This window comes from Acipenser ruthenus, chromosome 24 (assembly GCF_902713425.1).
Source record: "Acipenser ruthenus chromosome 24, fAciRut3.2 maternal haplotype, whole genome shotgun sequence".
Lineage (NCBI taxonomy): Eukaryota > Metazoa > Chordata > Actinopteri > Acipenseriformes > Acipenseridae > Acipenser > Acipenser ruthenus.
Genome location: NC_081212.1, coordinates 25947493 through 25974406, shown reverse-complemented (window position 1 = coordinate 25974406; position 26914 = coordinate 25947493). Strand labels below are relative to the sequence as shown.

The 26914-nt window shown below is 45.0% G+C and overlaps 3 protein-coding genes across 7 annotated transcripts; all 3 read left to right on the top strand.

Annotated features, from left to right (window-relative positions):
• Nucleotides 1–163: 163 nt before the first annotated feature.
• Nucleotides 164–7171, top strand: LOC117429811 (protein disulfide-isomerase A3-like). Its single transcript, XM_034049651.3, has 13 exons — nucleotides 164–489; nucleotides 2946–3024; nucleotides 3327–3444; nucleotides 3747–3854; nucleotides 4090–4219; nucleotides 4496–4612; nucleotides 4784–4909; nucleotides 5083–5265; nucleotides 5573–5681; nucleotides 5837–5965; nucleotides 6056–6135; nucleotides 6309–6366; nucleotides 6603–7171. The coding sequence occupies exons 1-13, from the start codon at nucleotides 356–358 to the stop codon at nucleotides 6714–6716; spliced, it is 1485 nt and encodes a 494-aa protein (XP_033905542.3). The 5' UTR covers nucleotides 164–355; the 3' UTR covers nucleotides 6717–7171.
• Nucleotides 7172–8610: 1439 nt separating this feature from the next.
• On the top strand, nucleotides 8611–13971 carry LOC117429810 (apoptosis-enhancing nuclease-like). Of its 5 annotated transcripts, none has more exons than XM_034049648.3 (4): nucleotides 8611–8756; nucleotides 9575–10247; nucleotides 10395–10595; nucleotides 12826–13971. In XM_034049648.3, the coding sequence occupies exons 1-4, from the start codon at nucleotides 8626–8628 to the stop codon at nucleotides 13015–13017; spliced, it is 1197 nt and encodes a 398-aa protein (XP_033905539.3). In that variant the 5' UTR covers nucleotides 8611–8625; the 3' UTR covers nucleotides 13018–13971. The 5 variants fall into 5 exon arrangements, with proteins under 5 accessions (XP_033905539.3, XP_033905541.3, XP_033905540.3 ...); XM_034049650.3 differs by having other exon boundaries at nucleotides 8692–8752; XM_034049649.3 differs by lacking the exon at nucleotides 8611–8756 and adding an exon at nucleotides 8763–8929.
• A 4511-nt stretch (nucleotides 13972–18482) lies between these two features.
• Nucleotides 18483–25188, top strand: LOC117962442 (retinaldehyde-binding protein 1-like). The gene is made up of 8 exons (XM_058998987.1): nucleotides 18483–18635; nucleotides 19270–19327; nucleotides 21032–21160; nucleotides 21316–21520; nucleotides 22440–22618; nucleotides 23022–23180; nucleotides 23782–23892; nucleotides 24127–25188. Exons 2-8 carry the CDS (start codon nucleotides 19316–19318, stop codon nucleotides 24283–24285), a joined length of 954 nt encoding a protein of 317 aa, XP_058854970.1. The 5' UTR covers nucleotides 18483–18635; nucleotides 19270–19315; the 3' UTR covers nucleotides 24286–25188.
• Nucleotides 25189–26914: the final 1726 nt, after the last annotated feature.

Here is a 26914-nt window from a genome sequence, read left to right as displayed (position 1 = left end):
TGGTCAGATAGTTTGTAAGAAGCAGGAAACCGAGAGCTTGCGGTTTGTGTGCTAGGCTCTGAAGTAGTTAAACTCTGCGGCGCCTCTGTGCATGGCTCTGATTGGCTGTTTGAGACCTAGATGACGCGAGTAAAAGTCCAATGGTGAGCTGCCACACTTTGGTTACTTTGGGAAGTCCTGGTATCAAGCAGCCTTCTTCAGCGCAATATTCTTCTTTTTTCATTGTCTGGTTCTGCAGGCCCGGCAATCCAGCACTCACTCTCATCTGCATCAATTCACAGGCGCTCCCGATTTTTGTATAGATCTCCTAGAGCTTTTTATTTTTATTGATATAGTTGTAGCACAGAGCCGAACAATGTTACAAATCGTTTTCCTCGCCTTTCTCGCTGTTGCAGCGAAGGCCAGCGATGTCCTGGAGTTCACGGATGATGATTTTGAAAGCAGGATTGGAAACCACGAATTGATTTTGGTGGAGTTTTTTGCACCTTGGTAAGTTTTATTATCAATTTATTAATTTTAAATAAATGAAGAAAAAAAACACCCCCTTTTTATGTGAGAATCCCCATTTCATAATCCATGCATAAGTTTCCGCATTACTCTGATACATAAACAATAATGGTGCTCACATGTGCGCAAGGGTTTACTTTATTATCTAAAAAAATAAAAATTGAAAGGTGCTAATATATTTTTTTAATTCCGTGTTTTTGCGTGCATCATTTTAACTTTTTGTCTCCTTGCTATCCCTTTTAACAGAATTAAGATTAGCATAACCAACATGTTCAATAATAATTGAATAATTGTTTGTTTTTTGCATCACATTTTAATTGGTTCCATCACTATTGTGATGCTGTAAGTCTAGGCCTCAGGTGTTTTGCATTTTGTAAATGTGATGAACTTTCACTTTCATTCAGCTACTCCACTCCCATGCCGAGGTTTTGAGAACAGGCGCCTTTTTTTTGGTTACAATTACCAGTATCAACTCTCACTTATCCGTGACATATCTTCAGCACTCTCTCGGTTCTTTCTATTATGTTTTAAATGGCTCTATCAGTACTTGTTGTTCCGCGGTTCTCGTGTTAGTTGGGATATCTCACGACTACAAGCCCCTCTCTGCAGTCTGAGTTTATTTAAATTACACGTGAAGGTGTCTAACGTCTGTACCGGATGTGTCATTACACAAACCCGGGTACACCCAACAGACTTTGCACCTACCATTTGAAGGCGGTGCTTGAACAGTGTTAAGCGAATGTATCTAACTAAGCCAGCGACATGCCCTCGCATATTCCATACATCTCTCTCATTGATATAGGATTGCGTAATCTCGCATAGACCTTTCTAAAGCCAAACGAGTTCATATATATCGTTGCTTTTCAATATAGTTTAACAGGGTGTTTTCGTGTTGATCGGTTACATCTCATTTAATATAGAAAAATCCCCCCAAAAAGGTTTGGCACAGTAACACTTTCCGTGACACGTGTGTCATTTAGGAAACTATATTAACTGAGCGGTTGTAGCTGGAGTAGTTACTCGGGTAGTAACCCTCCGTCAACTCTACTCTCTCACTGTAGAGGGGGTATGACGTGGTGTGGTCTGAAAGTAGGCTGACTTTTCACAACTCCTGGATAAAAGCAATTGCACAGTCCTTACATCATTGGTATATCGTGCTGTTGCTTAGCAGTTTTACTATGAGGTTCACTAGCCACAGTGTATAGGTGTGAAGCTCAGGTGTGTCTTATTAAACTCCTTGTAAAACCAGGAATGGATCAAACTGCTGTGCAATGGGAGACTGCTTGCCATCCCTAGGTACTTCCCAGGGGAGAGTGGAAGTCCTGGCCCTGCTCCAGTGTGGTTCGGAGTATAGTGTCTGTAGCAGCATTGAGGGAACCCAGTTGTATTAGTGTACAGTTACAATGACTGGTAATTCCCCCTCCTGCTCTTCAACAGCATTTGGCATTGGCTTTAATCCCAGCAATGCAGTCTGCACTGCAGTTCCCCTGGTTGCAGTGGGTGGGGTTGCTAAGGAAGTGTAGGGGTTGAGCACTGCATTGTTGTTGCGCTGTGATTCGTTGGCTGGCGACTGGTGTCGTCCTGTGATTGGCCAGCCTGTTCTGGTATGCTTCCTTGTGCAATAGTGTTTCCTGACTTAAGGATTTGCTAGGCATTGGTTCTTAACAACACTCAGCTGTTTGCTTTAATTGCTTAATATGGTCTTGTTTACACAACGTCACTGGAGGGATTACTTGTTCCCTGGCGTTGCCATGCCTCCCTTATCTAAAAGGAGTCATCCTTCCTCCTCTGCAATGTCAGAGATCCTGTTTGTCTTGTTACCTATACACTGGGGCTGATCAGACTTGTATCAAAACCTGGAATGGGTGAAACTGCTATGCAATAGGAGGCTTATTTGCATCCCTGCACCTAGTCCTCAGTGCATTGCCTCTTTGTTAAATTGTATATATTGTGAGCAGCTTTTTTTATGTTGCAACTGGGTAGCCCCATTGAAAACCGTCTTGGTTTTCATAGAACCCTTTCAGTCCTGGTCTTGGTGCCGTATGTTAATGTAAGGTTTCTGTATTGTAGTGATAAAAGGCAAGTGAGAAATAGATCAGCTGTATTGTTATACAAGTGAGTACAAACGTGTGCTGAAGTTTGAGGATGAAGATGCTTGCACAGTAGTTACTGAGTTATTGTTCAATATGTGGGGTTTAGGGTTCTTCAGGTACTGACAGGGAATTTGAAAGTCTCATTTACCAAAATAGGTCATGTTTTTGTCCTTTTCTCATGTGTACTCAAAGGAGCTCATTTTTTTAATTTTGCATTCTTCAGCTCAACAAGAAGAATTCAGGACTGAAAGGTTTTAAGCAAACGACAAAACCGAATCCTCTCTGAACTTTGTGTTTTCCTTTGGTCTCTGCAGTTCACGGCCTCGTCTCTCTCTCTTCTTCCAGGTGCGGTCACTGCAAGCGTCTGGCTCCGGAGTATGAGTCGGCTGCCACACGTCTTAAAGGGATTGTCTCTCTGGCAAAGGTATGCTGGGCTTGTAGCTCACCCAGGCCTTTGGGCTCCATAATGTGGATTTGGTCATGTGTATTGAGCTATTCCTGTTTACTAAGGCTTCCCTGACATGCTAAATTGTAGGAGTCTGTTTTGGCATTCAAATTTGAATCCCCTGTTTGTGTCTGACACCAGCTGCCTTTGGGACTTTATTTAGGTCTTAAACCTGAGACTCTGTAAATGCATTGGATTTTACTTCATGCCGTAAAATATTGAAAGTTAAAAATGCATTTCTGAGTTGAAGTTCTTGTGTGAAACCGGGCTTGTTTCTCCAGGTTGATTGCACAGCCAACACCAACGTGTGTAACAAGTTTGGTGTGAGCGGGTACCCCACCCTGAAGATCTTCAGAGATGGAGAGGACTCCGGGGCCTACGATGGACCCCGCACAGCAGGTGCGGGTTTACATGTTTTACAATCCTCTTTGCAGAGCATGCATTAGCCTCTGTTCAGCTGATCTAAAAGGTTGAATGCCGCTATTTTGTTTAAATCCCTGAAAGACGCAGACTGTGAAAACCATCTGTAGCAATGCGTGTGAATCTCTTGACAGTATTTATTTTCTTTTGAAAGTAAGATCTGACAGGTTTGGTCCACATGTTTAATATTTAAACCGTGGCAGTCTTTAGCTCCACTGCTGTTTAGACCCCTGTGTTACCTCTCGGTACCTCTCGCTCACATGATTTCCATCTTCCACCAGATGGGATTGTGAGCCACCTGAAGAAGCAGGCAGGACCCACCTCAGTGGAGATCAAGACCGCCGCTGACTTTGAGAAGTTCACCGGGGAGCGAGACGCCAGCGTCGTGGGTAAGGAGCGCTCGGCACTGGCAGGGTAGAGTAGAGCGCACCTCTCGTCAGGAAACGGGCGTCTGCGTTTTGCAGTTTCAGTTTTATCCTGTGCACGGTATTTTGATAATGACCAGATTCATGTGTGGTGGTGGTGCTGGTGGTCAAACAGAACATGCGTTTTTCCAACAATGTATTTTGTGTGTAATGGATTTGGGAGGCACTCCTTGATCTTCCTTTCTCTGCCTGCCTGCAGGTTTCTTTGCGGACGGGGACAGCAGTGCTCAGGCAGAGTTCCTGAAGGCAGCCAGCTCCCTGCGGGATTCGTATCGCTTCGCTCACACGAACAACAAGGACCTGCTGCAGAAGCACGGCTTCCAGGGAGAGTAGGTGTCTGTCTCGCGCATACCAGGTCTCTGCTGGACACGCGCACAGCTTGCATGCCAACCCATTATAAGCATGATCTGCAAAACCACTTGTTTATCAGCACGTTTCATGTGTCTGTTTTAACTGTCGCAGTAAGTGATTAAAACGAAAGAAACGGCAACCAATGCTCCATCTGATTTCGATGCTGCTTCTAAATGTAATCTCTGCTTTCCTGACTGAAGGAACAGCCTTCACAATAACTAACAGCGTTTTTTGCTGTGTGCGTGTTCCTCCAGGGGAATCATCCTGTTCCGCCCGCCACGTCTCAACAACAAGTTTGAGGAGAGCAGTGTGACCTTCAGCGAGGAGAAATACACCAGCGGGAAAATCAAGAAGTTCATCCAGGACAACATGTGAGTGTCCGGCCAGCTGACCACAGCCGCTTTTACAAAGGCTAAAGCACCACTCCTGTGGTCTGTTGCATGGTGCTTGGACCTAATAAAGATGTATTTGTATACCCCGCAACTTTGCTTTGTAGAATTGTTGTTGTCCTGACGATTCCACTGTGCGGCCTCTCTCCACAGCTTTGGGCTCTGCCCACACATGACGGAGGACAACAAGGACCAGATCAAAGGCAAGGACCTGCTGGTGGCCTACTATGATGTGGATTACGAGAAAAACGCCAAGGGGTCCAATTACTGGAGAAACAGGTAAGAATATTAAAAGGCACTTCTGGCAAGTCACAACCTTTGATTTTGCGTTTTATTAAACGAGTTGTCTGGTGCACAAAGCTTCCTCTACAAGTTTTGCTCTGTAGAAAATAGCTGTAATATGACAGTAGAACATGAGTCTGACCAGTCTCTCCCTCCCCCGCCCCTTGTAGGGTGATGAAGGTGGCCAAGACATTTGTGGACCAGGGGAAGAAGCTGAACTTCGCTGTGGCAAACAAGAACGCCTTCAGCCAGGACCTGGCAGAGTTTGGACTGGAAACAAGCACAGGGGAGCTGCCAGTGGTCGGCATCAAGACTGCCAAGGGAGATAAATACGCCATGCAGGAGGAGTTCTCGTGAGTACAAGCACAGCAGCGCTGGGTGTCTGTATCTAGGGGTGGTGCACTGGGTTAATGCACAAATCCATTCATTGCCTTTCCTTAGGGCTTAACTCTCAAGTTTAGGATGGGTCGGTGTGGTTTGTGAAGTGGTCCTACCCAGTCTAATAGCAGCGTGGATCTTGGGTACAAGGAGGTCAAGTCACTGTCAACTAAGTTTCACTGCCTTTCATGAAATGGGTTAGGACTGTTGAGTGCAGCTGCTGTATGTCCGATCTTCGGGTGGGACACTGTCTTTACTGAGCCATGCTTCCCCCACTTGCAGGCGTGATGGGAAAGCACTGGAGCAATTCCTGCAGGATTACTTTGATGGGAACCTCAAACGCTACCTCAAGTCTGAGCCAGTCCCTGAGAACAATGATGGCCCAGTGAAGGTGAGGACATGACTTTTGATTTGCAAGCATTTGTGGCTTTTGTTATCCTGGTCACTGTTGTGCATAGTCTGTGTGACCCTGAGTTGAACGTGTGTGTGTGTGTGTGTGTGTGTGTGTGTGTGTTCTAACCAACTGCTCCTGGCTCTCCCTCACAGGTGCTTGTTGCTGAGAACTTCGATGAGATTGTGAATGACGACTCGAAGGATGTTCTAATCGAGTTCTACGCCCCATGGTGCGGACACTGCAAGAGCCTGGAGCCCAAATATAACGAGCTGGGAGAGAAGGTGGGCAGGCTGCTCTGTGTCTAACTAGATACATGCTGCAGGATGTACCCAGTACATCTGTGCTAACCTTTCTCTCTCTTCTCTCTCTAGCTGGCAAATGATCCCAACATAGTTATTGCCAAGATGGACGCCACAGCCAATGATGTTCCCTCTCCATATGAAGTCCGGGGGTAAGCTTGGCTTTGCCCTCCTCTCTTCGATATCCGGCTGGACATCCAGCTCGAATGCCTGCCCCTGGTTTAGTAGTGACTAGAACGCAGAGTCTGAACGAGTCATTATGGATTTGTTAGAGAGGAACCAAATTTGTGGGCCTCCCTCTGACCTCATTTATTTTCTGTTTCAGCTTCCCCACCATTTTCTTCTCTCCAGCTGGCAACAAGCAAAGCCCAAAGAAATACGAGGTGTGTACACATTTGTGGCTATTCATTTTGTTTGCTAACTCCTGACCTTTTTTTAAAATTAAAATATTAAATACCACATCTTGCAGCTGTGATGTCATGAACACACGGCCTCTTGAAGAATCAGCCATGTGGAGATCAGTCTGATATCACTTTTCTTTCTTTCTGACTGTTCCACTCGTGTGTTGATTTGGGTCCTGACAGGCTTGTCTAACAGTTTCATTCCATCTGTAATGCAGGGAAGCCGTGAGGTGAAAGACTTCATCCAGTACCTGAAGAAAGAGGCTTCCCAGCCTCTAGTGGTGAGCGAGGATGAGAACAAATCCAAGAAGAAGAAGAAGGTTGAGTTGTAAAGCACCCAGCAGAGATTAATGGGGAAGGAAATGGAAAGGAGTGTATTTTTTGTGTGTTTTTTTTTTTTTTTTTTTTTTTATTAAATGAAAGCAAATCAGTAAATATTGAGTACTGCAGAATGACTTGACCCAGGTGATCTGGAGGAAGGAATCTGGGAGCGGCACAGACAGAGTGCGGCGGGCAGAAGAAACCTGTTTCAAAGAGGCTAGGAGAACAATGTAATACCAGAATGTCATGGTTATTTTTTTATTTTATTTTTTTCCCTGTTCCTGTTCCTTGACTATGCACTTATTCTTTTGAGACCAAACCGGACTCATATCTGACCATGTCTGTTTGGGGGAGGGGGAGGGATTAGTTCTGAGGGATTATTTTCTTTTGTACCACTGAATGTTTTTTTTTCACTTTTTTTTTGTATTTTGGAACAGTTTAAACCAATAAAGCCCCATAAAACCAAGTCCCGCTCTCCCTTCAGAGCCTGAGTCATTGCAGCTTGCCTGTATCGTTGCCACTCTGTCATAGTCTTGCCATTAATAACGTGGGTCATCTTCTATGTGCCTGTAAAGTGCCTTGACCATTATTCAGGGAACCTATTCCCTTCTATCACACCTTTTTCAAAAGTCCTCCCAGAGCATATAACTGTTCCAGATGGGCTTCCATTCTAGACCTCCCATGGTTTCCATATGGAGTGAAGGTTTGCAGTGTACCCCGTCCTCTCTGTGTGTGGCTGTCCACGCAAGCACATGGTTCTGCACCCAATTCAAATGCAACACGTTTGCTGCACTGGTCCTTTGTTCATTACACACCTCCTACAACACAAGGACAATAATAAGCAGCTCAAGAGAGAGATTAGAGTGATCTAGCATCGCATAACTGTGTATTCTTTATGAGTTCCATACAGATCCAGAACTTGCTGTTGTATATGTGTTATATGCAATCAGGAGAATCTGGTGAGGTTTTTTCTTGGCACAGCAGGGAGTCGTTAACCTGGATGTGAAACCGAAGGGGCTGCCCGCTCTGCTAAATCCCTGTGCTGTGAATGACAGTTGGCTGTGTATAGGGGAATCTAAAAACTTGGTTTGCACAGAAATAAGAACAAGACCATCAAGATGCTTAAAACGAACAAGTCTGAAAGAAAGTACAACATTTTAAATTCTGATTTATTTACTGCGTGATTGTGTTTTATATTCCCTCTAGCAATAGGTTTTCTTTGTATTGAATTCTTTACTTTAGATACATGTATACCAATACTCTTCATTTGTTGTACTATAAATGTTCATTTGTTAGAGCAATACAAAGTTAAACCATATAATGTCAATATTATATTGTAACCATTAATAGCGTGCCAGCATTCCTCTCCTTCAGAAACATCCAAGAGGAGTTTGCAGGTAGGACCTGACATCGCAGTGTGACCGGCACTGACCCCTTTAACTGTCAACTGTCCCGGACCGCAAGTCACCCACAAAACATCAACAAAATAAAATAAATAAGAATTTCTCTATTTATTTTTCATTTAAAGTTACTATAATAAATTAAAAGTATGCAAAATGATAGCAATTAAGGGCAGCAATAGCAATACATATGACATCCAGTTACACGTGACCCCGAGTTGGAAAGGGCGGTGCAGTGGCTGTGCAGCAGCCAGATGTGGTTGTTCATTGTTTGTTTAATGTGAAAATACCAACAGTGATAAAAAAAAAAAAAAAAATATTTTAAAAATACTACATTCAAATCAGAAGCGTTCTGCTCACTAGATTTTCTGAACGTAAACTCAAATAACTCAAGTACACACTAATATCCAGTAGGTGGCAGTAACGTCAAAGAGCCTCGTACAGAGAGAGATGTACCACAGGCCTCTTTGCATCTCTGGTTTGTCGAGCAAATACATTTGACTGGCAGCTGCTTCATCCAATGACCGTCTTCACACGGAAGTTTACACGTGCCCGACACGCCTCCTGGGCGGTGTCCAGGCCTGGGTGGACCAATCTGCTGACACCCCGATTGAAACTAGTCCGGACATATCCTGGAGCAGACACGTGTAGGTAAGGAGGGTCTGGGAGAGTTGAAATAAAGCTCTAATAATATAAATCGAGCTGGTAAAAGTGACGGGGAACGATGTATAACTTCAAACAGCTGACAGGAGTAAAAACGTGTGACAGCGATCGGTTCAGGATAGTCGCAGTGCTGACAGATGGGAAACGTGGCTGCGCTGTGGGTTAGTATAGTTTGCATGGCATAATCGGCATACCTCTAAGGCTTGCTGTCTGAAAAGTTTGTTGTGTAATGTATTTTTTTAAAACTTGGTAAACCAGCAAACGGTTTAAAAATAGATCCGACTCATCCCATGCAGTAGCAGGCATCGTGGCGGTTCTTCTCTGCGCTTGCAGATACCATGTATGGAGTTCAGTGCATTGCTGTGGTGACGTTGTTTTTTGTACGTATTTGCTGAATTCCACGTCGCTGTATGTATGCGCATGCGCCTGCGCCTTATGATTCTTAGAGGTTTTATTTCTAGTTTTGTAACTTTCAACAGCACGCCGAAGGCACTCGCCGAAATATTTGATAGTTTCTTTGTAAGTTTTCCATGCTGTTTTTGGTTGTCTGTTTTGACGTAACGGGTGATTAAGTTAGCAGTTGAACAGAAAACCTATCCTGTAAAGCGCAAGAGAAGAGTAATTTATACTTTGGATATCAAAACTGAACCACTTCCCATCGGCAGTGCTCCTCTCCTATGTGAACTGAGCTAGATGCAGTTCTATTGACACAGAACCTCGTGACTGCAGTATTGCTGCACTGCAAATCTACAGAGCCCTGCATTATGTATTGTGTTCACTGTGTCATGCCTCTGTACCTCCTGCAGGAGTAACCTCGGCGCTTCGTGCGAAGGAGAGATGCCGGGTATTGTCACAACAGCTCCCCCCAGGAAAGGGAACCAGACTCCCATCAGCCTGCCCTGGGGGCTCCTGAACTCCTGCAGACACACTCCAGCCAGTCTCGAACCCGATAGCAGTGCTGTGGACTTGAGCGTACTGACAGTGAGGCAGGACAGCAGGAAGAGAGAGCAGCGGAAGAGACAGCGCCTCCTGGCCCGGAGGGCAGCGCTGGAGAAGGCAGGGGTGTTACACAAGAACTCCACTCTGCCCAAGAAGGGCTCCCAGGCCAGAACAACCCCTCTCCCTCCTCAGCCTGGGGGCGTGAAGAAGGGGCTGTTAACGGCACCCCCTGGAGGGCTTTGGGAGTGCGACAGCGGGTTCTCGTCGGAAGCCAGCCTCCCTTCCAGTGGACGCTGCTCTCCCTGCTTCCTCTCCAACCCAAGCAAGCTGGTGGCACTGGACTGTGAGATGGTGGGCACGGGCCCCGGGGGGCGGTGCAGCGAGGTGGCGCGGTGCAGCCTGGTGGGTTACCATGGTGACGTGCTCTATGACAAGTACATCCGCCCCCTGGGGCCCGTGGAGGACTATCGGACACGCTGGAGCGGGATCCGCAAACACCACCTCCGAGACGCGCTGCCCTTCAGAGAGGCGCAGAGAGAGGTGAGAGCGAGTTCACAGCCATGCCTGCAGTCAGCATTTCACGGGTATGAGTCCCGAAACAGTAATTGAATAGTTTCTACTCACTGTAGCAGATTTCCAGAGCTGAAGCTCTTGTGTTGTAGTTACATACCCTCTCCCTCTCTCTAGATCCTGCAGATATTGAAGGGGAGGGTTGTGGTGGGCCATGCCCTGCACAATGATTTCCGGGCGCTGGAGTATGATCACCCTAGGGAGATGACGAGAGACACCAGCCGTCAGCGGCTGCTCAGACTGAGGGCCGGCCTCCCTGTCCGGGCGTCAGTCTCGCTGCGGAACCTTACAAAGAAGCTGCTGAACAGAGACATACAGGTGAGGCTGCACTACCACAGCTACCCAGCAGGGGGCAGGCTTGTAGCAGAAATCCTCAATGAGGGAGACTGGAAACCAGTGGTTAAGGTCAGCCTCCATCTTGAAAGACCATGATTTGAAAAAAAAAAAAAAAATGTCCTTAATTCTTTTAAATAATAGTACTACAAAACTTGTGAATTTATTAAGGTTTTTTTTATATTTCTAAATTTAGCAACATGTTATAATGAAGGAAATATTGAAAATAGCCAAAAAGAGTAGTTTTGGAGACATACAGTGCCTTGCGAAAGTATTCGGCCCCCTTGAACTTTGCGACCTTTTGCCACATTTCAGGCTTCAAACATAAAGATATGAAACTGTAATTTTTTGTGAAGAATCAACAACAAGTGGGACACAATCATGAAGTGGAACGAAATTTATTGGATATTTCAAACTTTTTTAACAAATAAAAAACTGAAAAATTGGGCGTGCAAATTTATTCAGCCCCCTTAAGTTAATACTTTGTAGCGCCACCTTTTGCTGCGATTACAGCTGTAAGTCGCTTGGGGTATGTCTCTATCAGTTTTGCACATCGAGAGACTGAAATTTTTGCCCATTCCTCCTTGCAAAACAACTCGAGCTCAGTGAGGTTGGATGGAGAGCATTTGTGAACAGCAGTTTTCAGTTCTTTCCACAGATTCTCGATTGGATTCAGGTCTGGACTTTGACTTGGCCATTCTAACACCTGGATATGTTTATTTGTGAACCATTCCATTGTAGATTTTGCTTTATGTTTTGGATCATTGTCTTGTTGGAAGACAAATCTCCGTCCCAGTCTCAGGTCTTTTGCAGACTCCATCAGGTTTTCTTCCAGAATGGTCCTGTATTTGGCTCCATCCATCTTCCCATCAATTTTAACCATCTTCCCTGTCCCTGCTGAAGAAAAGCAGGCCCAAACCATGATGCTGCTGCCACCACCATGTTTGACAGTGGGGATGGTGTGTTCAGGGTGATGAGCTGTGTTGCTTTTACGCCAAACATAACGTTTTGCATTGTTGCCAAAAAGTTTGATTTTGGTTTCATCTGACCAGAGCACCTTCTTCCACATGTTTGGTGTGTCTCCCAGGTTGCTTGTGGCAAACTGTAAACGACACTTTTTATGGGTATCTTTAAGAAATGGCTTTCTTCTTGCCACTCTTCCATAAAGGCCAGATTTGTGCAGTATACGACTGATTGTTGTCCTATGGACAGAGTCTCCCACCTCAGCTGTAGATCTCTGCAGTTCATCCAGAGTGATCATGGGCCTCTTGGCTGCATCTCTGATCAGTCTTCTCCTTGTATGAGCTGAAAGTTTAGAGGGACGGCCAGGTCTTGGTAGATTTGCAGTGTTGATACTCCTTCCATTTCAATATTATCGCTTGCACAGTGCTCCTTGGGATGTTTAAAGCTTGGGAAATCTTTTTGTATCCAAATCCGGCTTTGAACTTCTCCACAACAGTATCTCGGACCTGCCTGGTGTGTTCCTTGTTCTTCATGATGCTCTCTGCGCTTTAAACGGACCTCTGAGACTATCACAGTGCAGGTGCATTTATACGGAGACTTGATTACACACAGGTGGATTCTATTTATCATCATTAGTCATTTAGGTCAACATTGGATCATTCAGAGATCCTCACTGAGCTTTTGGAGAGAGTTTGCTGCACTGAAAGTAAAGGGGCTGAATAATTTTGCACGCCAAATTTTTCAGTTTTTTATTTGTTAAAAAAGTTTGAAATATCCAATAAATTTCGTTCCACTTCATGATTGTGTCCCACTTGTTGTTGATTCTTCACAAAAAATAACAGTTTCATATCTTTATGTTTGAAGCCTGAAAAGTGGCAAAAGGTCGCAAAGTTCAAGGGGGCCGAATACTTTCGCAAGGCACTGTATCTATTTTTCTTTAAAAAAAAAAAAAAAAATCCATTCTTTTTCCATTGTTTTATTGAGGAAATGGCCAACTCAAATGAGGCTATCGTGCATGTGTATCTTCCATACATCTCCTTATAAAGACTGGAAGATACTTTTTTATTTTTTTCCCCATCCCCATATGAGGTTGCCATGCACGAAAGTGTTAAAATTGTGTTGATATTTTGCTGATTTGTTCATTCTAAGATGCTGAGGTGGTGATCGATCTGAAGGTTTTATTAAGTCTGGAATGTGATGCTGTTAATTTGGAGTAACAGGCTCTGTCTCCCCCCCTCACATCTCCTCTCAGGTGGGCAGGGAAGGGCACTGCTCAGTGGAAGATGCCACCGCTGCCATGGAGCTCTACAGGCTGGTGGAGGTGCAGTGGGAGCAGGAGACCCTGAGCAGGCTGCCAGCCGAGGACACACACTCTGACCTCTCCCCCAGCCACTACATGAACGACCAGTACTGGCCTGAGGACCTGAACGAAGACTGCCAGTGAGAACCAAGCTGCCACCAAACCTACCTCCGCTCTCCCTGGCAGGAGAGTGCGCCGCGGGGCTCTGCTGGGGCCTGGCTCTCTGGCGTGTTTGAACCAGCGACCCTTGTGTGTGTGGAGGGTGTAATGCTGTACCCAGTTCTGCTGTTTCCATCTAGTGTCACCATGACTAGACCAACTAGAACTTGACTGGAATCGACCCTTGTATTTAGTCTGCACTGTAATCGGTTCACGTTATTTGTCAGCCCTGCATTGTGCCTTTGGGTGCCGATGCGGTTTTGAAACTTCTTCCTGACTCGTGGCATGGTATTTAAGTGGGTCTTGTGAAAATCCCTGCATCTGGAAACATGCAGACCCTGGAGTTCCACACTGTGTGGGATCCAGGCATTAGGAATCCCTGTAGCTGGTGAAATGTCAGCATTAAAGACTGAGGGGGGGGTTGTTACGGAACAGAAGCACTGTGATTGACATATTGAATCCTTGCTGTTTACACTCAGGCGCTCCAGGTGGAACAACGTTCTCCGTTGGTTTCTTGTTTCTGTAGTCACCGTACACAGGGAGGTCTGGTAAAATGATGGGAACAGTAACGTATTGAAATACAGACACCCTTGTACTCTGTATTAACCGTGGGGTGATTTATTGACATCTGCTATGAAGAGGTCTGCACTACATTATCTGAGCTTGTTACCTATACACTGTGGCCAATCAGGCTGGATTCTTATTTCTGCCCGTTGGGCGCTGTGAGCAGTGTGAGGGAAACGCTCATTGCACTGCTGCAGCACGTCTGTATCTTCAGAAGGACTGAACAGACCTCTGCACTCCCAGCTGAAGAGATGTTCACACTGTCACTAAAATAACGTGCAGAGTCAAATGTTACCTCGGACAAATCAAGAAAGGTCTTTATTGTGTGGATTTATTAAGTTAAAAATGTTTATTAAAAGTAAGTTATCAGTTTAATCGAGTGGGGTTTATGTTTGCCTGGTTTGTATTAAAGTGGTTTTGCTTGCTGAGCTGAGCCGGAGTCTGCAGAGGTCTCTTGCTGCTGTCTGCACGGCTAAATGGACACGGTTTTCATAGGGGAAGGCAGCTTGTGTCACAAGAGCTGGAACAGCATTGGGGTCAGTAAACTGTTAGCAACAGAAGGCTAAACATGTGTGCGGTGGAGATAATCAAACCCACAGTACTGTCGTATATTTTGTAAATATATGAAAGTGAGCTGAACTCTCCTTGCTGATCATCCACTTGTGATTTCAGAAGGGATGGAAAGGGTTAATACTGCCAGGGTGACCTCAGGTTATACCCCCACCACCCTCCTAATGAATTGATATCAAAGGAAACACACAGGCCAGCTTCCCAGCCTCTCGGTTTTCACAGCCAGTAAAACGGATTCATTCCAGAGCTTCCCAGCACTGAGCCCTGGATAAGGACCTCCTTGTTCAGCCGAGTCAAAGCTCCCCTGTTCCCCAGCCTCTGGTGGAAACTGGCTGTTAGCTTTTCCACAGTCGCGTATTTCCTGTGCTCCTCTTATCAAAAAAGGTTATGTTATTAATGCTGGTGCCAGATGCAGTATTAACATCAGACCACAAGGTGGCAGTGTTAGTCAAGGTGTAAATAGACGAGTGCAATAGTATAACGTTTTGGTAAGTCAGGCGTCGGTACTCGAATGCTGCTTCTAAAAGTGCTTGCGGATACTGAACACTGAAAGGGTTTGAAGAGCAGAAGCAAGTATCTGGATTATTGCTGGAAAAGCATTCGGGAGCTGGGGGAAGTGGGGAGCCCTCGAGGGAACTAGTTTCTAAATCCTCCACTCGCCCTGCGATCAAGCCTTCTGTTGAGCCACTGCAATAGCTGCACACGCTGAATATGTGATGCAAGGTCCACAGGCAGTGTAGGGATTTGAATCGAGGATCCCGGGTTCTCTTTCTCAAGTCGTTTGGCTGATTCTTGTGTGTAATACATTTGGAATGCAGAGCGAGCTGGCATTCTCTTCCCTGATATGATTGAGTCCCTGTGGTTTGAGGAAAGGGGAGGGGTCAGCACTCTCTCTGCCCCACCCCTTGACAGCTTCCACCAATGAATAGGTAAAGCTAGGCTGAGACCGGCTTATGAAGACAGGCCACGCCCTCTCGCTGCAGATTTGACCATGCTTATAACGATGCTTGTGCTACCCTTAGCACAGCACCATTGCAGTGCCAGTCACTGCATATTGTTTGTTAAAGGTAATTGAGACATTGTTCTCACTTCAAATTCAGGTCAAGGATGGCACAGCAGTGGGCTCCCCTGTATAGTTACTCACACCCCTGCAAGAGAGCCTCATTCTTCCTAGAAAAAGGAGCTCTAATGAGGCCTGTTTGGAGCACAAAGCCATGTGTTGTGTTCCTTCTCATTGCTGGCAGAGCTGCACTGGAGGGGGACTCGGGGGAGGTGGCACTAGGACCCTGGGGACCCACGCTCCGGTCTAGTTCCAGCGCATTGGGACAGAGTGAGGTCCCAGGGGACTTGCTAATTGCGGTTTGTTTTGTTGCATGTGTGAATGGGACAGTCAGTCCCAGCCCGTCACATCAGTGTTCCTCTTTCCTCAACAAAGGGCCTGTTTGTACCCCATGTTGGGGAAGTGGCTTGACCCTCGAGGTTCCTGGTCCTGCCTCCCTGGTGAATTGCTCGGTTTGCTGTTGTCGGCAAACTGCCAGTTCAAAGCCATCCTGTTGTTATGAAAAGTGAGCAGGTTCCTGTTCTGTCCAATGTAAAGCTGTGTGAATGAAACCCTGCTGTTTGTACAATGTGTCCCAATGAATAGAGGAAGGTTGCCAGACCCTCACCTTTCACCTTCCTGGCAGTCTACCATTCCTTCCAGTGATGCTAGTCTCATAACACAAACAAACAGAAAGACCTGTTGAGGTGAACCTGCTGTCGAGACGTAACCGGTTAGGTAAAGGACCTTTTACACAGAAACAGCGCAATCACAACCAGCGTGGTTCAGTGTGAAGCCGTGACGTCCAGGCGTGTCAAATCCCTCTGTATTAATGCTGGTTGAATAAGCGTGACTCAGTTAAATCCCTTGTTACAAAAGGAGATTTTTAGTCTGCGGTGAGCAGTCTGGCATTCAATTGGAATAGAACAATGCATCTTAAAGAGAGACTCAGGACAGTACAAATCAGAGAGATTCTGTTCTTGTCTATATCTATGGCTCAGTGTGTATGTCTGGACTGTGGTGTAGATCAGGGGTTATGTGTTATGCAATACTTTGTAACAAACAGCAGAATGGGTGAAAAAAGAGTAAATATGAGCAACACAACTAGCCACTTCATAGCTACACCCTGAGATCACAAAACACCCGAACATGCAAACTGCAGCTACGCTAGTTAAACTGCAGGATCTGGACTCTGGGGCTTTAAAAGGCTTTCACTACGCTGTACAGCAGTATACTGTCCTGTATTCTGTGACTGCACGCCTATGTGCCTTGCTTGTACTACACATGTCCTGGGAATTAGTTTTCGCAAGCAGAGCTGGAGCGTGTCAAGGGCTGACCCTTGCAATACAGACACAGTTATTGTGCTGTCGATCCCAGCTGGTTTAGGCACACAGAGCCTCCCATTGTGGAGATAAAGTCCTTATTTAAAAGGATAAGTGCTGCTCTGGGTTCAAAACAAGGAAATCCTGAGATGCTGACAAAGGAGGCGGCACAGAGAAGCTGGCCGGCCCAGCAGCTGATTGAGAATCCACGCTGTCAGCCACATCAATGCAGGGAGCTGCACTATCAGATGACCCGAAGGCAAGACCACAGCAAGGCGGCAAACAGCATGGCAGGATCTGGTACATTGCTACTGACTGCTGCACTGCACATGTCTCGCTTTGACCTGAAAACAAGTCACCCATTATAATTTAATTCCCAGCAAATAAGATACCATATTCTGATATTCCAGTTTACTCGACAGAATGGAATACTGAAATCAACGCATCAAGGAAACCAATGGACGAAGTCTAATGTTGGTTACATCAAAAGCATTGCGATCAGTGTGGACCAGTGTGTGCATGGAGGTTGGCTCTCGTTTCTCACTATTATACAGTACATTTAGAAAATGCCCTATTAACAGAATCATTATCAATATTTCAAAATTCATTCATGCTGCAAAAATAATCTGTTCTCTAGAAGAAAGCCGTTTTCTAGTAAAACAGTTTTGCAATGGTAATTCTTAATTGAAAGGGTTTATTTAGATGATATACTTCGGGTATATGAAGCCTTCTGTCCTTCAGCTAGACTGGTTGATAAAAAAAGAAAGATTTATGTAAAAGGTGAAGGAGCTATAGTACTGTACACACTACTCCATACATAATGCACTCAATCTAAGCCTGTGTTTTCAAAGTAAACCTCCTGACCCCATATACAGCTACAGCACTCTGTACCTCTGAAGTCTTTTATTAATAGTACTGATATCATTCCTTCTCTTTCACATTGTACCCCAGGCTGTTTCATTTGCATTTCCTTTTCCAGTGCTTTTCTGATATAATAGTTTTTACACAATTAGACGTATTTCATATCCTTACTTCTACAGTATATTTGTTTGTAATACATTACTGTTTGTAATGCAGTACTCTGAGACATAGTATCCCATTTTGGGAGGCAGTGTAACCTAGTGGTTAGAGCTGAGAGACTGGGAGGCAGTGTGATATAGTGGTTAGAGGGGAGGGACTGGGAGGCAGTGTGATATAGTGGTTAGAGCGGAGGGACTGGGAGGCAGTGTGATATAGTGGTTAGAGGGGAGGGACTGGGAGGCAGTGTGATATAGTGGTTAGAGCGGAGGGACTGGGAGGCAGTGTGATATAGTGGTTAGAGCTGAGGGACTGGGAGGCAGTGTGATATAGTGGTTAGAGCTGAAGGGTACAGCAGAGGCTCTAGATATGGTTCTGTGATTCATTTCACCTGCTTTTCAAATTAATAATAACCTGAAATGCTGGGATGTTTACTGGAGGGACGAGGTCATTCCTGTTTGATACACACTTTGGGACTGTGTGGTCGTCACTCGAGTCTCTGCCCCTGCTGGATTCGATAAGGCTGATTGCATTGCTGTAAATAAGCTGCTGCTGATGGCATGCCTTAGAAAGAAGTGCAGCACAGCCACCTATAAAAGAACGATGTTCAGTAAACTAACATTTAAAAAACATTGCAGTGAAGCTACTGGCTCTCCACCCTCCTGTTCACATTGCCAGGCACTGAGAGACACAGCAACAGCTCTTCTTTATTTCCATTAATTAGCGCTGGAATCTCTAAACTCCTTCTTGCTGAATGGAGAACCCCTCCCCCCATGCTCCCCTTTATCTCCCCCCCCAAACAATTCCATCCACCAACCTGCTGCACTATGTTCAGAGGGCTGTCCCTCCCTCCCTCTACCCCATTTGCCATTTTTGTGCTGATTAATTAAAAATCTGCTCTGAGTAATACCGTGTGACAGGCTAATCCCAGACTCAGTGACACTACAAATCATTCTGCAAGGCTACTCCTCAGCTCACAGCTTGTCTCAGCGACTTCAGTGCCTTCCCTCTCCTCTCCTGCTCCGCTGGGCAGTGTTGGTGCAGTCAGTAGCTGGATATACCCTTCCCATCAGCAGGTCCACTCCTTCACGGTAAGCTAGAGCGACAGTTAATTTGGGGCTGGGGTGAGGAGGGGAAACAAAATGGGGTTTTAATTTCAAACATATAACTAACTAAAACTTGAAACTAGAGTTATACCAAAAGAAAGTAAAACAGATCACTGTCCAGTAGTATTACTGAGCTTTCCAAACACTGGGGCGCTTGGTATTTATTAAAGCGTTTAGAAAGTGTCACTTACTGTATGTAACAGTTAATGCCTGTTATTCACACTTAATGCACATTTTTTATTGGAATCGTTCTGAATCCATAAATAATGTGAATCACACATCAGCACGCAATGACACAGTCTGTACTTAATTATATTGCTTACTAATGAAACACTTTCTCAGCTAAACAGGCTTTAAAATGTAACGTCCTGGGAGACACCCCAGGGAGAAACAAACCTCTAAATCACAGCACTAACCTGCGGACCCCAGATAACAACATTAGCACACAACGTCAGCTACATAATGCCCTTTCCCCATGACGGGAAAGGGCATTATGAGAAGTCTAAATGAATGCCAATTAATTATATTTTACATTATTATTCTAACAGGTATGTATAAGCATGGTTTGAGAATTACTATTATTATTTTTTTGGAACATAATCCTTCTTTTCTTTTTCAGTGTGGAAAAAAAAAAACTCAACAACACTCAGCAACACTCAGGAGCCATGGCAGAGATTGTAAGTACAAGCAATTTTTTTAAAATGCAATGTTCAGATGCACACATGCATTTTTAGGGGGCTTTAAATAAATGAATTTAGTCCGGATTCAAAACTGAAAATAGAGTGCATTGCAGAGTGAATACCAGGATTAGCAACAGAGTGGAAAGTGTCAGAAATCACCCTGATCCCTGCAACTCCACGTGCAACATCACAATCTACCCTGGCTGAATGGTTTATTCTTTAAATTCTATTTCATTCTATTTCATTGTCCGAGTGTGCCAATGTATTTGCATCTTGCAGTCAGATACCGGACACTTGCCATGCTGTCAGCGGTACCCTAATGCATGTTTAACAAACTCAGGTAGCAGATTGCACACTCCAGGGGTGTGGAGTGGAGTCCAAGCCCGCCTTCTGCTCTTTGAAACACGCCACATGTTCATTGTATCCAGTAATCTTGCCGGTCCTGCCTTTCTGATGCTGGGAGTTTATTGTAAGCAGAAGATGCAGGCCTGGAATTAGCAGCTAATCTGTTGCTTCAGAGAAAGCTTTAGCAGGCTTTCCAGTGCCATGTGAGAGAGCTTATTGGTCATTCCAACCCCTGGATCTGTAGACTGTTGTTAACTTTATTGTTTCTAGCTGCTGTTGCAGCAATCGTATACCACTGCAGCTTAATCCCAGACTGACAAACTGCAGTGAAATACAGTTCAAAGAAAGAGCTCTCTGCAGTCTCCATGTATCAATGTATGTGGTATGCAATCCCCGGTCTTGCAATTACTATATGGTGTAAATAATTGCTTCAAATGCATTTTCAGTGTTTTGCTTTCCTGGAGCTAAACCTTTCTGGAATGAGGAAATCAAAGAGACCGTTGGCTAGTCGTGAGCCAAATCATCCAATGATATTCTCTCCTCGTGTTACGAATCAAACCTTGCGGATGCATTCAGTTCTCAGACATCTCAGAACGCAAGACGTCCAGGTTTCTCAGATAGATCTCCCAATGATCTTGCATGTGGGTAGAATGAGATTGCCAGACACAATGTTATCATTTAATGACTTTATAAAGCAAGTCCCCCATGTTCAGAGTGGCATGCCAGGATCTCATTCATGGTGAGGACAGCAGCAGCAGTTCAGAATGGAGCAGAAATGCAAAAGGACCATGGCAATGCTTATCTGCTCTCTCTCTCGATGATTGGGTGGGAGGAGGCTGTTGGTTTATTGTAGTAAAGCCTATTACAGGCTCCCTAAAGAGCTATGGTCTGCTTCTGAGGAGAGGTATGTTAAGAGCCTCAAGGTGCACACATGTGCTTTCAGAATAATGAAGAGCTTTCCCACAATGCTGCCACATTAAGTTTGTAATTTGGTTGTAATTTTTATGTTGACACAGAATTTTTTCCTCTTTGCATCATCACTGAGGAAATTACATTTCGTTTGGTCAATAGTTGTTTTTAATGTCTCAGTGACAGAAACTTGTGATGAATGGGGGCCACATTAACAAGTCACAATCACAGGCATCAGTCAGCTACAGCACCCTCTGTGACCTGCAGTGGCAGTCCTAGATTCTTGCTGCACATCATTTGGTGTCTGCACCTTCCAAGCTGTGTGGCTCAGCAGTAAGTGATTGTCCCACAGCAGCAGTGTGAAGTGTCTTGAGCTGATCCTGGTTAGAGACAGGCAGGATGATGATGACTGTGGTGGCAGACGATCACAGGACAGCTTCTTCACAGACCGGAACATTCCGCATGGTGTCGGAGGAGGAGCAGGCGCTCCGATCTAAACTGGAGAGGCTCACCGTCAAGGATCATGGACCGGTCTTCGGGGTTTGTGACAAACTGCCTCCTCACACCATCCAGAAGGTATGCTCTGATTTACTCTGCGTATATGTTACTGTAATGTGAGTGTTTCACTATGCGGTGGCTGTTGCTTGGTTTTTCATCAAACTCCTGTGTGTGCTGTGTGTGTGTGTGTGTGTGTGTGTGTGTGTGTATGCGTGTGTGTGCGCCCCCTGTAGGCAAAGGACGAGATGAGCGAGACGGATGAGAAGCAGGAGAGTGCGGTGAAGGAGCTGCGTGCGCTGATGCAGAAGAAGGAGGACGCCGGAGAGGACGCTGGCAAGTCCGTGGCAGAGCGCATGCTGGACAAGCCCGACGCCATCCTCCTGCGCTTCATCCGCGCACGCAAATACGACGTCACCCGCGCCTACGAGCTCATTAAAGGTACCTTCTCTAGTCTGAGAATAAAGTCACCAGGCCAAGCCACTGTAGCAAAAATAAACATACATAACCAATTTACAGGATGCCACATGCCAAGGGATCCCATGTGCCCTAAATTCTGTTCTTCATATTATCTGGAATTGTTCACAGAAGTCAAAGAAAGGACTCTCCCTGTGAAAACGTACAAGCTTAGAGTCCATCATGTGATGGGTTTAAACCCTGTGACTACCAGAGCTTGAATAGAATGCTCTCCAAGCTGGTTAATTGGTCCATGCATGCCATTGTGTTCTGCTTTGCATGTTTCATCCAGACCCATCGGTGCTGGGAAAGCAGAATCATTGTTCTTTAATTGGGGGCCGAGAAAGCGAAGGGAGTCAGAGCTTCGCGCAGCACAAGAGCTCATTGTGTGCAAATGGGACAGGTTTGTACTCACAAGCACGGAGAAGCAGGGCTTCTTGCTTTAGATCTCAGTTGATGACGGCAGACAGGCTGGCAGGAAGGAGAATAAACAGTAAATGTGTTTTCTTCTGCTTTCCGACGCTGAAACCGCTTACCACTTCACACGCACAAAATGAACCCTTCCTGCACAGGTCAGTGTCCCCTTGCAAACTGACCTCCTTGTGCATCAAAGAAATGAAAGGGATGGGCAATTGTAATTAGACGTCAAGGGTAAATAATATGTTTTTTCCCAGTTAGGTAATCAGATAGATTATCTTTAAAAGATATAAAGTATCATTTGATTGAACGATTGATTAGGCTGCCCTCATATCACTGGTTGAGCACAAGAACAACACCATCCCTATTGGGATTTTGTTAGACTCCTTTCTGGAAGGACGAACACATGTATTCTTCCATACGCTATGACTGCGAGACGCTGTGGCACTGAGGGTCTGACCTCCTCCCTCCCCCTCCCCCTCCTCAGGGTACGTCCGTTTTCGGGAGCATTACCCCGAGCTCTTTGAGAACCTGACCCCCGAGGCGGTGCGCAGTACGATCGAGGCGGGGTACCCCGGGATCCTCTCCAGCAGAGACAAGTACGGCCGCGTGGTGCTGCTCTTCAACATCGAGAACTGGGACTATGAGGAGATCACCTTCGATGAGGTACCCTGCATCCATAGCTTCCTAATCACAATCCCAACAGAAACTAAGTCAAGTAGACACATGTTTCAGCTAGTGCCTTCCTCTGAAGAAGGCACTCCCTTGCTAGCCTGCCTTGTGTACGCTGATGAAGGAACACGCCACAAGGTTTGTCTTCTTGACTTGGTTCTTTAAGTGTCACGTGCTGGAATACTGACGCGATTAAAAGCTTGAAATTGACTTCAGTACCATTACACATTTCCTCCTTCACTACTGGGGGGGTAGGGAAATGTGGGGGGCAGAAAAAATGGACTCCAATGAAAAAGTTTGAAGTGGGAACTAAGCAAACCATTTAAGAAATGAAACAGTTATAAACAGGTTCCTGCTTTTCCATGAGAGTATTTGTCTGCCTGTCGTGCCCGTGCAGATCCTGCGTGCCTACTGTGTGATCCTGGAGAAGCTGCTGGAGAACGAGGAGACACAGATCAACGGGTTCTGCATCATCGAGAACTTCAAGGGCTTCACCATGCAGCAGGCCTCCGGGATCAAGCCCACCGAGCTCAAGAAGATGGTGGACATGCTGCAGGTGAGCGCACTGAGGCCAGGCCAGGCTGACGGCTTCCCACGCCTGCCCACGCTCTACCCTGTTCCAACCCGTGTGTGACATGCAAACTAGCGGACATGCTGTTACACAGCTGCCACATTACTGTGCAGCATTTTGAACAGCTTTGCATTCTTGAAACTCATCCATAACAATTGATGTTACACTCTGACTAGTATTCCAATTACATGCATTGAAACACTTCCAGACTGACGTGTCAGTGCAATAGTATTATGCAATCACCTACTGTGTCATTACTGCCTCTTAAAATGAAGCGTTACCGAATCTGCTGCACCCCTGCAATCCCAGCTCTGTGTATTATATTGCTGTAATCCCAGCTCTGTGTATTGTATTGCTGCAATCCCAGCTCTGTGTGTACTGTACTGCTGCAATCCCAGCTCTGTGTATTGTATTGCTGCAATCCCAGCTCTGTGTATTGTATTGCTGCAGTCCCAGCTCTGTGTATTGTACTGCTGCAATCCCAGCTCTGTGTGTATTGTATTGCTGCAATCCCAGATATGTGCATTGTATTGCTGCAATCCCAGCTCTGTGTGTTGAGTTCTACTGCTTTGCCCTGTTTGTGCAGGACTCGTTCCCAGCCCGGTTCAAGGCGGTCCACTTCATTCACCAGCCGTGGTACTTCACCACCACATACAATGTGGTCAAGCCACTGATGAAGGGCAAGCTCCTAGAGAGGGTGAGTAGTGCTGTTTAACAGGGTCTGGGTGGCTTCCTTGGTTATTAAGGTGCAGTAAACAGTAATCTGGGCTCCTGGTACTCAACAGGCGACCCATCACAGACTGTTAAACAATACACAAAAAAAGTATATCAGTAAGCAATACAGAATGGGGATCCTACCAGTTGTGGAGATGCAGAGTGTAGCAGTCCTGGCTTCTTCCTCTGTTCTAACTCTCACACTCCTTTGCTCCAGGTCTTCGTTCACGGGGACGAGTTGGAATCCTTCTTCAAGGAGATCGACGCTGACATCCTGCCCTCGGATTTCGGTGGGAAGCTGCCCGCGTACGACGGGAAGGCGACGGCTGAGAAGCTGTTCGGTCCGCGGATCGAGTCCGAGGACACGGCTCTCTAACCCTGACGCTCCCCAGCGACAGAAGGATAAGAGCTCAGCGAAACGAGAAAGAGTCAATAATAGGGTTGCTGTATTAGATTTCTGTAAGAGGCAGTCAAGAAACACTGTGATTTCGAGGAGCGGATTAAAACCGTGCACCAGAAAATAACTGAACCAACGCAAACTAAAACCCAGAAGGCAGATTTCCGGCTCGTTTTATTTATGAGATTTGTATTATTCTCCCTGAGACCAGTTTCAAACGTACACCGGCTCGCTGCGGCTCGTAATGACTTCTGCTTTCTCGAGGTCCTGGGATAAATGATCTCACGATCGCGACATTACGAATCCCCTGCCCCCCCATGGCCTCAACGAGCCACCGTACAAACGCACAGAAAATATCATTAAGTGACTGTGCAAAATGACTCCCCGCTATAACAAATAAAATAGTTTTGATATCTTGTACAGGATAAGTGCTACAACTTATATATATATATATATATATATATATATATATATATATATATAGTAAATAAGAACTGGAGAAGAGGGCTATAGTGGAAAATTATTGACCCGAGGGAAGACTGTTGTTAACCGACAGGGGGCTACAATGCCCGAAGCCGCAGGAGGTAACAATAGTTTCCTGAGGGGCATTTAATTTTCCACTATGGCTGAGTGTGCAGTACATATTTAATATATGAATCAGTGAAGTATCGCTGATACAGCATAAGTAAATAAATAACATAAATAATGCATAGTTATTTATGTTATTTATTTGGCCCCACTGATGCGCCCCTTACACCGTCCAATAGGAAAGCATTAACAATACCAGCCTTTTACTGTGAAGAGTGGTTATGTTATAAATCTAAGATTTCACTTAAGATATTGGGTTTAAAAAATATATAAATAAAGAAACGAAAAAACAAATCACCTCTCAAGTCTCTTTTTTTAATTTTAGGAGTGGATTAAAAAAATAAATAAATATGTAGGGCCATTTTCTGAACTTCCCATCTATGGCGCTTTTCAACCAAACTTTCAGACACAGGATGACATAAAACATACCGTTGCAAGACTCAAAACCCTTACCAATTAGCATAACTCTTTATTGAAGGCATACAGCTTCACTAGAATCCATTGCTTGAGAAGTAATTAAATAGTTCATCTCATAAAATCCAGGCAAAGAGAAAGCCATGGAAGTGATCTGATGAAGAGAGGAGTTTACAGAGACTCACAGTATTGTTGAGTTCCCCCCCATGCTTTTCCTATGGTTATACTATGCATTTATTATAGTTCAGCCTGGTCTGCCATGTTTAGCAATATGCTTGACCATATCTCATTGTTCTTTACAGTGCTCATCGATGCTTTAGTACATGTTGCTATGCTTTTAATACGGTTAACTTGTATAAGGTGAAGTTATCCTAAATAACACATGCATTACATAGGCTATGAAAGGGTATACAATGAAACATTCGAGAAATGTGGGTAGGATGTGTTTATATTGCATTAGCCAGAAGACTAGGGTGTGGGACTGGGACAGTGTGGTCTAGGGTTAGAGCTGAACAAGTCATGCAGAAAATACCTGCAGGTCTCATAAGAAATATTGAAAGAGGAGCCACAGCAAAGTGCAGCAGTTTGGCTTCAGTTGCTATTGAAGTGATATAAAAACGTGACTCTATTGTTTTAAGCAAGCAGCTCTGTACCTGTATGTGCCTTCAAATGAGAAACCGGATCGCCTGAAAAAAATGTTTTTTTTTGTGATTAATACGCAAGCCCAACAGAATAACAGTGAAAGAATGAACACAGGATTGAAGGAAGCGATTCAATAATAATTTTGCAGATGTTTAAATGTTCGAAGATAGCTAGCAGTAGTACCCCTCCGCCTCATATTACTGGTGTAGTTTGTGTTACAAATGCCCTGGATGTGAGATTGCATACCTTGCTGAAGATTCCACCTGTTTGCCACTGGGGGGCACTCCATACTCGTGTTTCAAGATTGAACTGTAAAGAAACAGGGTCTACCTGTCCTTGGCCTGAGAAAACAAACAAGCATGTACTTATTTATGAGTTGGAGCCTTGGGTCGGTGGTTAAGGCAGCCAGGGGTTTTATCCACATTTCAGTAGTTTACTCTTCAAAAGATATACCCTACCACTTCTAAGAATACATTGACACACACCACGGGTAGATTTACATTAGCTCTAGTGCAAAAAGTGTCTTGATTTTCTCCCTCTGTGTAGTGAAATACAAATAAAAAATGCCCAGTAAACTAAAAACTATATATTGAAAACTCCTACCTGCATTTTAGTTTGGTTTTTACAAGATATATAACATTGAATAATATATAATTATTCTTGTATAAGGTAGGTACCATACAAGGGTGAATTCAGTGCTTAGGAAACAACCAAATGTGAGCTCTTAAATGTACCTTCTAATGTATTTGAAGCTTTAGCATCCCCATTGTGTGTTCCTGTTTAGTAAGAAGCCTCTCCATGCTAACTCTCCGTCTCTTAATTTATGATCCTGTTTTTTTTGCTAACCTTCCAGTTGTTCTCCCCCTCAAGCTGGGATGCTTTAATGAAAGAGCTGGGTTTGAGCACTCACTGCTGCAGATAATGAGTAGCTGTGGTCAAGTAACAGATGCTCCATGTCTCGTTT

Coding starts and splice junctions, on each gene's coding strand:
- LOC117429810 (XM_034049648.3), top strand. CDS start 8,626: ATGACCGTCTTCACACGGAAGTTTACACGTGCCCGACACGCCTCCTGG. Junction 10,248..10,394: donor TCAGAGAGGCGCAGAGAGAG/GTGAGAGCGAGT, acceptor CCCTCTCTCTAG/ATCCTGCAGATATTGAAGGG. Junction 10,596..12,825: donor TGCTGAACAGAGACATACAG/GTGAGGCTGCAC, acceptor ATCTCCTCTCAG/GTGGGCAGGGAAGGGCACTG.
- LOC117429811 (XM_034049651.3), top strand. CDS start 356: ATGTTACAAATCGTTTTCCTCGCCTTTCTCGCTGTTGCAGCGAAGGCC. Junction 490..2,945: donor GTGGAGTTTTTTGCACCTTG/GTAAGTTTTATT, acceptor CTCTTCTTCCAG/GTGCGGTCACTGCAAGCGTC. Junction 3,855..4,089: donor GCGAGACGCCAGCGTCGTGG/GTAAGGAGCGCT, acceptor GCCTGCCTGCAG/GTTTCTTTGCGGACGGGGAC.
- LOC117962442 (XM_058998987.1), top strand. Junction 21,521..22,439: donor CGCCTACGAGCTCATTAAAG/GTACCTTCTCTA, acceptor CCCCCTCCTCAG/GGTACGTCCGTTTTCGGGAG. Junction 23,893..24,126: donor AGGGCAAGCTCCTAGAGAGG/GTGAGTAGTGCT, acceptor CCTTTGCTCCAG/GTCTTCGTTCACGGGGACGA.